The 15,299-nt window shown below is 44.9% G+C and overlaps 1 protein-coding gene across 2 annotated transcripts in view; it reads left to right on the top strand.

The window, feature by feature from the left end:
- Positions 1-15,299, top strand: part of LOC125467640 (tolloid-like protein 2) — a 143,216-nt gene that overhangs the window by 86,682 nt on the left and 41,235 nt on the right. For both annotated transcript variants that reach the window (XM_048563771.2, XM_048563770.2), the window contains 2 exons: positions 8,881-8,996; positions 13,087-13,189. In XM_048563771.2, coding sequence (XP_048419728.1) covers positions 8,881-8,996; positions 13,087-13,189 — 219 coding nt within the window. The remainder of the gene's footprint in view (positions 1-8,880; positions 8,997-13,086; positions 13,190-15,299) is intronic.

Genomic DNA, 15,299 nt, shown 5'->3' with positions numbered 1-15,299 from the left:
TGGCCCTCTTAATTCCTCGTTTCAGACTGGTCCTACTTTCCCGATAGTATTCCAAAGCTACGTCTGTTTTCAATCGTCTAGTCCTTATGAATGCTTCATTTTTCCTCTTTGCTTGCCTCACAATTTCACCTGTCATCCATGGTCCCCTAATCTTGCCATTTCTATCCTTCATTTTCACAGGGATATGTCTCTCCTGCACTCTAATAAGCTTCTCTTTAAAAGCCTCCCACATATCAAATGTGCATTTACCCTCAAACAGCTGCTCCCAATCCACATTCCCCAGCTCTGCTGAATTTTGCTATAGTTGGCCTTCCCCCAATTTAGCACTCTTCCTTTAGGACCACTCTTGTCTTTGTCCATCAGTGTTCTGAAACTTATGGAATTGTGATCACTATTTCCAGAATAATCCCCTGCTGAAAGTTCAGCCACCTGACTGGGCTCATTCCCCAATACCAGGTCCTGCATGGCCCCTTCCTGAGTTGGACTATTTACGTACTGCTCTAGAAAACCCTCCTGGATGCTCCTTACAAATTCTGCTCGATCTAAACTCCTAACACTAAATGAATCCCAATCAATGTTGGGAAAATTAAAATCTCCCATCGCTACTACCCAGTTACTCCTACATCTTTCCATAATCTGTCTATATATTTGTACCTCTATCTCACGCTCACTGTTGGGAGGCCTGTAGTACAGCCCCAACATTGTTACTGCACCTTTCCTATATCTGAGCTGTGCCCATATTGCCTCACTGCTTGAGTCCTCCACAGTGCGCTCCTTCAGCACAGCTGTGATATCCTCTTTGACCAGTAATGCAACTCCTCTACACCTTTTACCTACCTCTTGGTCCTGCCTGAAACATCTATATCCTGGAGTATTTAGTTGCCAATCTTGCCCTTCCCTCAACCAAGTCTCAGTAATCGCAATAACATCATACTCCCAGGTACTAATCTAAGCCCTAGGTTCATCTGCCTTACCTACTACACTTCTCGCATTAAAACAAATACACCTCAGACCACCTGTCTCTTTGCATTCATCATCTGCTCTCTGCCTCCTCTTCCCCTTTGTCACTCTGACTTCATTATCTAGTTCCTTTACAGGCTTTAGTTACTACCTCCTTACTCTCAACTAACCTCCTCATTTGACTCCCATTCCCCTGCCACTTTAGTTTCAACTCTCCCCAACAGCGTTAGCAAATGCATCCCTTAGGACATTGGTTCCAGTCCTAGTTGGAGTAATGTGATTTTATGTATGGAAATCTGGTGACCTAGTCTGTGAACATTTGGTGATCAGGTGTGAATAAATCTGGTGAATGAATGTTTGGAAATCTGCTGAGCAAGTCTGTGCCAATCTGGTGATCTAGTGTGTAAACAGGTGTGAATAAATCTGGTGAGTGAGTTTGTGCTAATCTGGTGATCTAGTGTGTAAACAGGTATGAATGAATCTGGTGAATGAGTGTGTGGAAATGTGGTGAGCAACTCCATGCTAATCTGGTGATCTAGTGTGTAAACAAGTATGAATAAATCTGGCGAGTGAGTCTGTGCAGCGCAGACATTTTCTCAGGAATGTCTTGGGGAATCTTGTGAAACATGGAACACTGACTAACGGAGCTGGATATGTTTAGCTGATAGTTGGCAGCTTTCACAAAATGCTTGACGTGTGTGGGTGATGGAGATAACTGCACAGCTGCCAATTGGGTTCTGGTGTTCAACTTTTGCAAAAGATGGGGCAGAGCCAGCTACATTCAAATGAGCTCTACATTCACCTTAATCAATGTGTTGAAAGGAGCAGTAGAAAGGAATAGGGCACTATTGTTCTAAATGGAGAGATTGCAGGAGGTCAATCAAAATCTGAAGGCCTATTCAATGTCCAGGTTGTACTACAGGATGTAGGGAAAGCAGGAGGCACCACCCTATACCAGTCAGGACCCAACACCAATAGATATTTATCAATTCTTTTTGCTCCCCAACTACTAGCTGACACACATTGGCCAGCAGTGGGTAGGATTAGCACACATTGGGGTAACCACTCTGTGAAATACCAACCTATGCTCACAAACCTGACTCCAACACATGAAGGATATCCCTGTCTTCAGCCTGCTGCACTGCTCCAATGAGGATCAATGTCAGTTTGAGGATCAGCACCTCACCTTTCAGTGAGGGATTTTACAGCTATGTTGCAGTATGTAGTAAAAAGAAAGACTTAGGCTTATATAATGTTTTCACAGATGTCACAAGATGTTTTGCAGCTAATGAAACACATTTTGATGTTGACCCATTGTTGTAATGACAACTGCAGTCATGAGTGCACAGCAAGCTCCCACACACAGCAAAGTGATAGAGTTACGGGATGTGTTTCTCTGCTGGGGACAATAGAAGCAGGGGGCTCAGGGCGGTTGTTCATTCCATGTTTCTCAGTCTGGATTGTCTTGGGTGGGGGTGGCGAGTTGTCTTTGTGGCCCTGGTTCTTGTTGCTTGGAATGGCAATGCCCCCAAGTTAAAAAGGCCAATGAATTGACTGGACATGAAGATTGGAGAAGGCAGACCAAGTGTTTCCCTGGCAAGGTGCATGCGTGGGCCTGTCTCAGGAGGACAGCCCCTGGGCACCGCTCGGATCAAGGCATCCCTGAGATTTTTAGAAACCCCTTTGTGGGATGGGATGTCACAGGAATTTCCAATTACCTTTGAGTAGAGTAGCTTGCTGGGCCATTCAGAGTCAATCACATTGTGGCCATTGGTCTGGAGCCCCATGTGGGATAAGGATGGCAGATTTTCTTTTTGCAAAGGCATTAGTGAACCACATGGGCTTTTAATAACAGTCAACAGTAGTTTTGTCCCTATTACTGAAACTAATCTTCAATTTCAGATTTCTTAGCTAAATTTATGTACTACTGGCAGCTGCAGGATGATATGAACCTCTTTCTTTGATGTATTAGCCTGAAGTTCCGGATTCCCAGGCTAGTGACACTACTGTCATACCAACATCATTGGGGGTGGGGGTGGGGGGGGCAAGAGGGACCCCACTGTGGGAGAAATATGGTGGAGGGGTGGCCCTGGAGCAGAAGACGGCATGTCAGGAGTCGGCAATTAAGATGCTTCCCAAAGCTTAGAAAATTCTGAGACGGAGAAGCATACATTAACCTCTTTTACTGAGGTTGCTCCTGTCCTACAAACAGGCAGCTGAAGGAAACTAGCCTAGCATTCACTCTACAGGAGCTCGCACCTCACTAGGTTATCGAAGCCTGATTATCAATGGCTTGGTAATAACTGCGGGAACATAGACTGTGTCGGAGACAAGCTCTCCTTCATGTGTTGCTGCTGTTCACTGCTGGGAACAACCTGTGAAGCAGAACGTTATCACCTGGAGCGTAGTCGACACAAACGTTCTTTGAAGAATTCCCCCTCATTAACTGGCCTTAATTGTTGCAGGGTTCCACTGATGTTCTTGTAAAATATTTGATCAAAGGAGGGCCCACATTCCTCTCCAGCTGTGACTGGTATTGACAGGTGTCTGCTGGGAGCTTGACTTCCTGAAACATCGCCTGTTAAAGTATCAAAGCACAGGCCGGAAACTGCAACAAACACAAAGCAAAAGGGATGCATTAAAGTGTGAAACAGCCCAGTGAATAGCCCAGTGGGAGAGGCCAGCTCCCGCTCCTCACTTTGCAGCTTCAGTGAGCTGCTGGTGAAGTGTAAATGTTAAAACTTATCACAATGTCCTGCATTGTTTTGATTCACATGGATGTCTGTAATGTTCCATATGCTGATTTCTATAGGGTTATTGAGGAGCCCTGCTTTCCTGCATTTCCAAGTGGGCCTCTGGCCTGCTTATCAAACACACGGGTCCTGGGTTTGAAAGTCAATGGTTGAAATACTGGAGTACAAAGCATAGGGCGGTGCTGAAGGAGTGCTGCACTGTCAAGATGCCTTGTTCTGAGGTAAATGCTAAACCTAAGCCCTTCCTTTCCCTGCCCCTTGTGTGGATTTGAGACATTCTGGCACAATTTGGAGGAGGGGTGCAGAGAAATTCTATCCATATTCCAGGAACCAATATTTATCCCTCAAATAGATATCCCTCAGCTCCATTTATCTGCCTATAAATTCTAAGTCTGTGGATTTTTCTCTCTCATTGCACTTGATGAGGGGACTGCACTCCAAAAGCTTGTGATTTTGAATATACCTGTTGGACTTTAACCTGGTGTTGTGTGACTTCTAACTTTATCCCTCAAGTAAGCATTTCAATGCTCATTTATCAAGCCAGTGCAGGTTAAATGGGCCGAATGGCTGCCTCCTGCACTGTAACAATCCTGTGATCATGAAGAATAGATGATCCAGTCATTATCACATTGCTGTGTGTGGGAGCTTGCTGTGTACCATTTCTATTTCTGAATTCACAGTAGTAGACATAGTTCAGAAATATGTCATTGTCTGTGAAGCACCTAGAGCATAATTAGGCCATTCAGTCAGGGTGGATAAATTTCTCAACCTCCTTCTCCTGCCACCTCCCTGTCACCCTTGATCCCCTAACTAAACCAAGAACTTACCTCTGTCTTGAATATACTCAATGAGTTGATCTCCACAGCCCCCTGAGTTCCACAGATTAACGAGCTTCTAGCTAAAGAAACTCCTCCTCATCTCAGTTTGGAAGTGTCTTCCCTTCACTCCTAGTCTGTCCTGCCAGTGGAAACATCTTCTCCACGTCCACTCTATCCAGGCCTCTCAGTCTCCTGTAAATTTCAATGAGATCCCCTTCATCCTTGTAAACTCCATCAAGCACAGACCCAGGGTCCTCAACCACTCCTCATATGACACGCCCTTCGTCCCCGGGATCATTCTTGTAAACCTCCTCCGGACTCTCTCCAACGCCAACATATTCTTCTTTAGATAAGGCCCAAAACTGGGGCTCGCAATATTTCAAATACGGTCTGACCAGAGCCTTACACAGTCTGAGCCATCCTTGCTCTTGTATTCTAGACCTCTTGAAATGAACCCTAACATTGCATTTGCCAACTGAACCTGCATGTTATCCTTAAGAAAAGCCTGAACTCAGACTCCGAAGTCCCTTTTTGCTTCAGATACTGAAGTCTTTCCCCATTGAAAAAATAGTCTCCAACTCTGTTTTTCCGACCAAAGTGCATAACCTCACACTTTTGCTCACTGTATTCCAATTGCTATTTCTTTACCCACCCTCCAAGCCAGTTCAAGCCCTTCTGCAGTCTCACTGCTTCCATAGCACCACCGGTCCCTCCTACCTTTGTGTCACCTGCAGACTTAGCAACACTGCCCTCTGTTCCTTCATCCAGATCATTAATGTGTAGCGTGGATCTTGAAAATAACCCCTTTTTACCCACTCTCTGCCTTCTGCCAGTCAGTCAATCCTCTATACATGGCAGTGCCTTGCTCCTCACACCATGGGCTCTTGTCTTATTTAGCAGCCCCCTGTACAGCACCTAGAGACATATGGCACAGAACAGATCCTTTGGACCAACTCGTCCATGCCGACCAGGTTTCCCAAACTAAACTAGTGCCATTTGCTTGTGTTTGGCCCATATCCCTGGAGACCTTTCCTTTTCATGTACCTGTCCAAATGTCTATTAAATGTTGTAACGGTGCCTTCATTTTCCACTTACTCTGGCAGTTCATTCCACACACAAACCATCCACTGTGTGAAAATATTGCCGTTCAGGTGCCTTTTAAATGTTCTTGTTCTCACCTTCAAAATATGCCCTCTAGTTTTCAACCCCTCTACCCTTGGAAAAAGATCTTTGCTATTCTCCTTATCTATGCTTCTCATGATTTTATTAACCTTGCTAAGGCCACTCCTCAACATTCGATGCTCCAGTGAAAAATACCGAGCTTATCCAGCCTGTCCTTATAACTCAAACCCTCCAGTCCCAATAACATCCTTGTAAATCTTTTCTGCACCCCCTCCATTTTAATAATACCCTTCCTGTAGCAAAGCAACCAGAACTGTACATAGTACTCTAAGAGTGGGTGCACTAATGTTCTGTAAAACTGTAACATGAAGTCCCAACTCCTGTACATAATGGTCTGTGCAGTGAAGGCAAGCGTGTTAAATGCCTTCTTAACCACCCTGTCTACCTGTGATACAACCATCAAACAATTACCTGAACACCTAGGTCTCTCTGTTTGACAATAGTACCCAGGATCCTAACGTTACTTATGTAAGTCTGCCCTTGCTTGTCTTACCGAAATGCAACATCTCACATTTATCCAAATTATACTCCGTCTGTCACTATTTAGTCTATTGGCCCAATTGATCAAGATTCCTTTGTAGTCTTAAACAACTTTCTTCACCATTGACTATACTGCCAGTTTTGGTGTCATCTGCAAACTTACTAACTGTGCTGCCTAAATTCTCATCAAAATCGTTCATATAAATGAGAAAACAAGGTGGACCCAGCTCCAATCCCTGCGGAACACGGCTGGTCACAGTCCTCCAATCCAAAGAACAAACTATGTGGTAACATGGCCTGGTGTGTGGGGTGGGGGTCTGGGACATGGGAGATTTTAAGCCCTAAAATGATTAAACTCAATATTAAGTCTGGATGGCTGTAGGGTCCCCAAGCGGAAAATGAGGTGTTGTTGCTCCAACTTGTATTGGGTTCTTATTAGTCAGGAAGTGGTATTGGGGAAATTGATGGGATTAAAACCCGATAAGTCCCCTGGGCCAGAGATAATAGGAACTGCAGATGCTGGAGAATCCAAGATAACAAGGTGCAGAGCTGGATGAACACACAGGCCAAGCAGCATCTTAGGAGCAGGATTGCTTGGCCTGCTGTGTTCATCCAGCTCGACACCTTGTTATCTCGAAGTCCCCTGGTCCTGATGCTCTGTATCCCAGGGTACTTAGGGAAGTGGATAACTTCACATTTATCCACATTATATTACATTTGCCAAGTATTTGCCCAATCAGCCTCTTAGCATCTTCCTCACAGCACACGCTGCCACCCAGCCTAGTGCTGTCCGCAAATTTGGGGATATGACATTCAATACCTCCGCCCAAAGTGTTAATGAATATTGTGAACAGCTGGGGTCCCAGCACCAATCCCTGCGGTACCCCATTTATCCAGTTTGGTCACAAAAACAGGAAGGTGGATTATTATCTGAATGGTGGCAGTTTAGGAAAAGGCGAGATGGAATTAGACCTGGGTGTCACAGTGCAACAGTCACTGAAGGTTGGCATGAGGGTGCAGCAGGCAGTGAGAAAAGCTAATGGTATGCTGGCCTTCACAGCGAGAGGGTTTGAGTATCGGAGTCAGGATGTCTTGCTGCAGTTATACAGGGCTTTGGCAAGGCCACACCCTGAGTATTGTGCGCAGTTTTGGTCTCCTAGTCTGAAGAAAGATATTCTTGCTACTGAGGGAGTCCAGTGAAGGTTCTCCAGACTGATTTCTGGGATGGCAGGACTGATATATGAGGAAAAACTGGATCGACTGGGCTTGTACTCACTGGTATTTAGAAGAATGAGCAGGGATCTCATAGAAACATATAAAATCCTGATGGGACTGGACAGGCGAAATGTGGGAAGAATGTTCCTGATGTTGGGGAAGTCCAGAACTGGAGGTCACAGTCTAAGAATAAATAGTAAGCCATTCAGGACTGAGATGAGGAAGAGTTTCTTCATTCAGAGAGTTGTGAAGCTGTGGAATTATCTCCCACAGAAAGCTGTTGAGGCCAGTTCATTAGATATATTCAAGAGGGCGCTGGATGTGGCCTTTGAGGCTAAAGGGATCAAGGAGTATGGAGAGAAAGCGGGAGTGGGATACTGAGATTGCATGATCAGCCATCATCATATTGAATGGTCACGCAGGCTCGAAGGGCTGAATGGCCTCCTCCTCCTGCACTTTTTTTTAGGTTTCTATTGTTCACATCCTCAAAAATCTCAATGAGATTTGTGAGAGAAGATGTCTCACGCTGCGTATCCCTAATCAGTCCTTGACTCTCCAAATGCATGTAAATCCTGTCTCTCAGCATCCCTTCCAACAATATAACCACTACTGATGTCAAACTCACCAATGGAAAGTTCCCAGACTTCTCATTGCAGCCTTAGATAAAGACACAACATTAGCCACTTTCCGGTCTTCGGGCACCTCACCTATGGCTTTCAATGATACAAATGTCTCCTGCAATTTCTTTCCTAGCTTCCCACAATGTCCTGGGATACACCTGGACATTATGTATTTTTAAGCTTCTTAAGACCTCCAACACCCCCTCTTCTGTAATGTGGACTGTTTTCAAGACATCAATATTTATTTCCCGAGTTACCTAGCTTCCATGTCTTTTTTCTCACTGATGCAATATATTTGTTCTGTATCTCTCCTGACTCCTGTGATTCCACACATAGATGACCTTGTTGATCTTTAAGGGGCCCTGTTCTCTCCCCAGTTGCTCTTTTGCTCTCAATGTACTCGTAGCATCTCTTTGGATTATCCTTAGCCATATCTGCCAAGGCTATCTCATATCCTCTTTCTGCCCTCCTGATTTCCATCTTAAAAATGCCACTACACCCTTTATACTCTTCAAAAGACTCACTCGATCCCAGGTGTCCATGACTGACAAAGGTCACTTACTTATTCCTGACTAGAGATTTCTCAATTCATTCATTGTTCTCTACTCCTATCAGCTTTACCATTCACCCTAATAGGAACATACTGTCCCCGAACTCGCATTATCTCACATTAGAGAACCTCTTCCTGCAATCTCTCAAGGCACTGTCAGCCCCGAATTAAACATCCCTCGCCCTCTCCATCTCCTCCCACCCAATCCCATCAGAATGACCTTCCACCCCTTCCTTAATAGTATATTTAATGTGCTCCCTCCTCAGTGCCCATCATTTAAAAGGCCTCATTTTGTTTTGCAGCCTGTGGTGAAAGCTTGCAGGACTCACTTGGGAACTTTTCAACCCCAGGTTTTCCGAATGGGTATCCAACTTTCTCTCACTGTGTTTGGAGAATATCGGTGACACCAGGAGAGAAGGTGAGACTGTAATGGATACTAGTACCTGTTGGGCTGTTGGCCTCTTGCTGTTTGCTGGCTGTTATGTGAGATGTGGATCAACTGAGTCTTGGTGCAAATGGGTTTGGGCACACAATGGAATAATATCCACATACTGGCTAGTGTGGGAAATGGGCAAAAAGCTGGCAGCAGTAGTGCCATTGTGAGCTGGTTATGTGTAGTTCACACAGTAATTGGTAGCTCGAGGCTTTGTCCTTCCAATTGATCCATCTCCCCAGTTCCCAGATTTGGAAGGGACAATTCAGCATATCAGAACATTCCTGGCAGGGGTTTAGCACCACTGTGAGATAAATAATCCCCTAAATTTCACTAAATTTGCCATTTGAATTGAAGTAATATTTTGGGATTATTTGTCCCATCACATGATTTCATCACCCCACAGAGTCACACTCAGCCCATTCCTGCGTCACATCCGAACCTGCCCAGTCTCCATTCACAGTGGCTCACACTCTCAGTATAAATCTGTCCAGATCCCATTCTCAGCATTTCAATGGAATATATTATAAATCAGCAGGTTGTGAAAGATATGAATGTTTGTTGCAGTAGAACACCGCCTATGCTCACTAGCAAAAAAACAGAGGGTTTAGCATCATCAGCTCACAGGAGAAGTGAATTCCTCCCATCAAGGCTTTCTCACTCACCCCATCAAACACTCCCAGGACAGAGACAGTGTGGAGTTTGGTACAAAGTCGAGCTCTCTCTACATTGAACGTGTCCAACCTTTTGGTGAGGGTGGGTGAGATCAGGTTTCAAGTTTCTCACCCTGGTGTGCAATAAGCTAATCTTGGAAAGATTAAGGTTTGGCATAACAGCAAACATTAATTTGAGAGGAAAAGCAATTCTGAAGCAATAAATGAATGTATAATTCATAAGTAAAAACCGAAAGAACTGTGGTTGCTGTAAATCAGGAACAAAAACAAAGTTGCTGGAAAAGCTCAGCAGGTCTGGCAGCATCTGTGAAGACAAAGTCAGAGTTACTGTTTTGGGTCCAGTACCTCTTCCTCAATAAATTTCTGAGGAAGGTCACCAGACCTGAAATGTTAACTCTGATTTTTTTTTCTTCACAGATGCTCCCAGATCTACTGACCTTTTCCAGAAACTTTATTTTTGTTCCTGTATAATTCATAAGAATGACAATCAATAAAGAGCCAAGGAGCAGAGCAAACAATTAAGACCTTTTTTTTGCAAACTCTATTAACAAGAAGTGTTTTGAAAAACAGACTAGGCTGCAGATCATTATCACCAGGAAAGAGGTGAGTGTAAGAGATAACAAGGTTTAGAGCTGGAGGAACACAGCAGGCCAAGCAGCATCAGGGGACCAGGAAAGTTGATGTTTCGGACCTAGACCCTTCTTCAGAAATGGGGGAGGGGAAGGAGATTCTGAAATAAATAAGGTGAAAGCTGGAGGCGACAGAAGATGGATAAGGGAGAAGATAGGTGGAGAGGAGACAGACAGGTCAAAGGGGTGGGGGTGGAACCAGTAAAGGTGAGTGTAGGTGGGGAGTTAGGGAGGAGATAGGTCAGTCCAGGGAGGATGGCCAGGTCAAGGCGGGTGGGATGAGGCTAGTAGGTAGGAGATGGGGGTGGGGCTTGAGGTGGGAGGAGGGGATAGGTGTGAGGAAGGAATGGTTAGGGAGGTGGGGACAAACTGGGCTGGTTTTGGGATGCAGTAGAGGGAGGGAGATTTTGAAGCTTGTGAAGTCCACATTGATACTATTAGGCTGCAGGGTTCCCAAGCGGAATATGAGATGCTGTTCCCGCAACCTTGGGTGGCATCACTGTGGCATTGCAGGAGGCCCAGGATGGACATGTCATCTGAGGAATGGGAGGGGGATTTGAAATGGTTTGCGACTGGGAGATGCAGTTGTTTAGTGCGAACCGAACGTAGGTTTTCTGCAAAGCGGTCCCAAGCCTCCGCTTGGTTTCCCCGATGTAGAGGTGGCCACAACGGGAACAGCGGATGTAGTATACCAAATCAGCAGACGTGCAGATGAACATCTGTTTGATGTGGAAAGTCGTTTTGGGGCCTGGGATGAGGGTGAGGGGTAAGTGTAGGGGCAGGTGTAGCACTTCCTGCGGTTGCAGGGAAATGTGCCGGCTGTGCTGGGGCTGGAGGGGAATGTGGAGTGGAGTGTGGTGGGGTCAGATTGTAGATGGTGGAAGTGTCAGAGGATGATGCATTGGATCCGGAGGTTGGTGGGGTGGTATGTGAGTGAGCAGGGTTTGGCGTAAGTCTTGTTCTCTCTGTCTCATACAAGCTCCATTTGATTGGAGAGCATCTGGTCTTTCCCTGTCCCCACCCCCCCGCCTGCTCCCTGACCCACCCCATTCCAGGTCTATGTCCCACTGCCAGCCCAGTCTGTGACCCACTCCCGGGCTGCTCACTGATTCACTTCCTGCCCAGTCTATGTCCTACTCCCTGCCTGCTCGCTGACCTACCCCTGCCTGGTCCATGATCCGCTGACCCACCCATCAGCTTACCATCCCTCGTAGTCGTAGAGTCACAGAGTAATACAGCATGGAAACAGGCCCTTTCAGCCCAAAGTGGTCTATACTGACCATCGTGCCTACTCAGCTAGTTCCAATTGTCTGCATTTGGTCCACATTGCTCTCAACCCTTCTCATCCTTGTACCTTTATTAATGTTTTTACATGCTGTTCTTGTATCTGCCTCAACTACTTTCTGTGGCAGCTCATTCCATACATGCACCACTCTTTGCACGAAGAAGTTGGTCCTCAGGCCCTTCTTAAATCTACTCCCCAGTTTTCAATTCCCCATCCCTGGGAAAAAAGCCTTTATGCATTCATCCTTTCTGTGCCCCTCATAGTTTTATACACTTCAAAAAGGTCAGCCCTCATTCTCCCACGTTCCTATCTTGACCAACCTCTCCCTATAACTCAGGCCTACTAGTCTAGCAACATTCTCGTAAATCTTCTTTGCACACATTCCAGCTTAAATGTAACTTTCCTTTAACAGCGTGACCAAAACTGTACACAATACTCCAAGTGCAGTCTCACCAACAACTTGCACAACTGTACCTTAACATCCCGATTCCTATTCTCAATGTCTCGACTGATGAAGGCCAGCAGGCTAAATGCCATCTTTACCACCCTGTCCACCTGTGACACTGCTCTCAATAAACTATGTACTTGTACTCCAAGGTCCCTCTGTTCCACAGTACTCCTCAGGACATTACCATTTACTGTACAAGATCCACCTTGGTTTGACTTTCCAAAGTGCAACACCTCACACTTACCTGTATTGAATTGCATTTGTCAATCCTCAGCCCATTTCCCCATCTGAGCAAGATCCTCCTGTATTCTTTGATAACCTTCCTCGCCATCAACGATACCTCCTGATTTTGTGTCATCCACAAACTCGCTAATCATGCCTTGTACATCCATAACAAATAACAAAGGTCTCAGCACCGACCTCTGTGGCGCACCAGTATTCATAGGCCTCCAGTCTGAGAAATAAACTTCAACCATCACCCTCTGCTTCCTACCACCGAGCCAATTTTGAATCCAATTAGCTCTCTCTCTGTCTGCATCCCATGCCACCTAACCTTAATGACTAACCTGACGTGCGGGATCTTGTCAAAGACCTTACTAAAGTATAGACAACAGCAAATGCCCTACCCTCATCCATCCTCTTAGCTACCTCTTTGAAAAACTCTAAAAGATTTGTCAGACATGACCTCCCACAAACAAATCCATGCTGACTATCCCTAATCAGATCTTGACTATCCAAATGTTGGTTGACCCAGTGCCTCAGTATCCAGTCCAATAACTTGCCTACCACTGATATCTTTCTGCTGTCCTGTGCAGGATACCACTACCTGTCCCCTCCCCCCGTTTGCTGCTGTTCCAAACAGAGGGGCAATATCTTTTGTGTGTTTGCTGCTGACAGTTTCAAACTGAGCCTCCTGACGTGATACTGGGACATGTGACCAAAAACTTGGTCAATGAGAAAGGTTTTAAGGACCATCTTACAGAAGGTCCAGATGTTTAGACAATGTTACACTGTGAACAAGTTGCTGTGTGTCTTACAGATCATATTAAATTTCACAACCATGGACGTGTATAAGAGCAGCCTATGCTGGTACGATTACATTGAGGTACGCAATGGATACTGGAGGAAGGCGCCACTCCTGGGTATGATCTCTAACCTCCTGCTTTTAAACAGCAAGAACCCAATTCTTTGTGCAGTGTGTTTTTGTTAACCTCTATAAAGTCACCCCTCAACCTCCTGCACTCCAGTGAATGGAGTCCCAGCCTATCTAGCCTCTTCTTATATCTCAAACCCTCCATTCCCAGCAACATTCTAGCAAATCTTTTCTAAACTGTCTCCAGCTTAATAGCAAACTTCCTGTAACAAAGTAATCGGAACTGGATGCTGTATTCTAGAAGAGGCCTCACCCAATGTCTTGTGCAAACTCAACATGACATCCCAAATCTCACAATCAAAGTTGTACTAAACACCTTCTTAACCACCCTGTCTATATGTGATGCAAACTTCCATGAATTATATACCTGAACTCCTAGGTATCTCTGTTCTACAGCACTACCCAAGGCCCTACTCCATCTGCCACTCCTCAGCCCACTGACTCAGTTGATCAAGATCTCTCTGTAACCTTAGATAACCTTCTCCACTGTCCACCATACCACAAATTCTCGTGTCATCAACCTTCTTAATCATTTTCTCTACCTGTCCTCATACCTTGAGAGTCCAGTGTACATGCACATCAAGGTCCCTCTGATCCTCATTGTTTCCCAGTGTCTTACCATTCATCATGTGTTTCCTTGCCTTGTTTGTCCCAGCAAGTACATCACCTCACACTTCTCCAGATTGAATTCCAATCGCTATTGATCAGTCCATCCGACCAGCCTGTCTATATCTTCTTATAGTACAAGGCTATCCTCCTCATTATTTACCACCACACCAAATTTTGAATCATCTGCAAACTTTCTGGTCAACTATCCAACATTTAAGCCTAAATTATTTATATGACTCACAAGCAACAAGAGCCCCAGCACTGATCCCTGTGGGACTCTCTGGACAAGGATTTCCATCACCCTCTAATTCCTGTTACTCATCCAATCATAGACCCAATTTGCCAAATAAAATTACATCCCATGGGGTCTTAACTTTGTTATCAGTCTCCCTTGTACCATATCCTGGTAAATGATGTCCAAAGCATTATCCTCATCTATATGCCTGTTCATTGCTTCAAAATATTCAATCAGAGTTGGTTAGATGTGACCACCCCTTAACAAAATCATTCTGACTTCTCTTGATTAATCCCCGCCTCTTCAAATACAGATTATTTCTTCCCTCTGCATTGCTTCCAGTAGTATCCCCAACAGTGAGATTAGCTTGACCAGCCTGCTTTATCCCTTGTTTTCTTCTTGTGGCCCGAGGGAGAAATTGAAAAATTATTACCAGTGCCCCTGCTATTTTCTCCCTTGCCTCACTCAAAAGCCTGAGATTTAATTCATCTGGCCCTGGAGGTTTAGCTACTTTTAAGCTTGCCAGACCACTTAGAACCTCCTCTCTGTGCTAATTTTCTTCACCATATCACAGACCTTATCCCTTTCACATACAATATTCATTTAGAATCCTACCTACATCCTCTGATTCCATGCACCAATTTCTGCTGTGGCCCTTAGTGGGCCCTACTCTTTCCCTTGTTATTCTTTTACCCTTAATGCCTCAAAATAATATAGGATTTTCCTTTGCTTTATTTGCCATTGTCCTTTCATATCCACTTTTAGCTCTCCTAATCTTCTTTTAAAGCTCCCTCTTACATATTCTATACCCCATCTAGGATTCTGTTTTTTTGAGCCATGAACATCTGTTAAAAGCCTCCCTTTTTCTCTTAATCCAATGCTGCATATCCCTGGTATCCAGGGCTTGTTGGATTTTTCAGTCCCATCCTTTATCTTTATGGAACCTGTGCTCGTCTTGAATAGGTTCCTCTGTTCTAACGCATTACCTGAAAGTATCTACTTCCAGTCCACTCTGGTCAAATTGTTTCTGATCTTATTAAAATCGGACTTCCTTCAGTTTAGAACTTTTGAGCCAAGGCCCATTCTTGTCCTTTCTCACAACCATCTCAAATTTAACAGAGTTATCATCACTGACTGTAATATGCTCCTATCTGATGCTTCAACCACCTGTCCAGCTTCATTACGTGGGAGTAAGCCAGGGCCTCCTCTCTTCTATGTACTGACTGAAAAAGCCTCTCCTGGACACATCTCAAGA

The sequence above is a fragment of the Stegostoma tigrinum genome, chromosome 37 (genome assembly GCF_030684315.1).
Source record: "Stegostoma tigrinum isolate sSteTig4 chromosome 37, sSteTig4.hap1, whole genome shotgun sequence".
Taxonomy (NCBI): Eukaryota; Metazoa; Chordata; class Chondrichthyes; order Orectolobiformes; family Stegostomatidae; genus Stegostoma; species Stegostoma tigrinum.
Note: the sequence above shows the minus strand (reverse complement) of the source record. Positions and strands in the feature narration are given on the sequence as shown.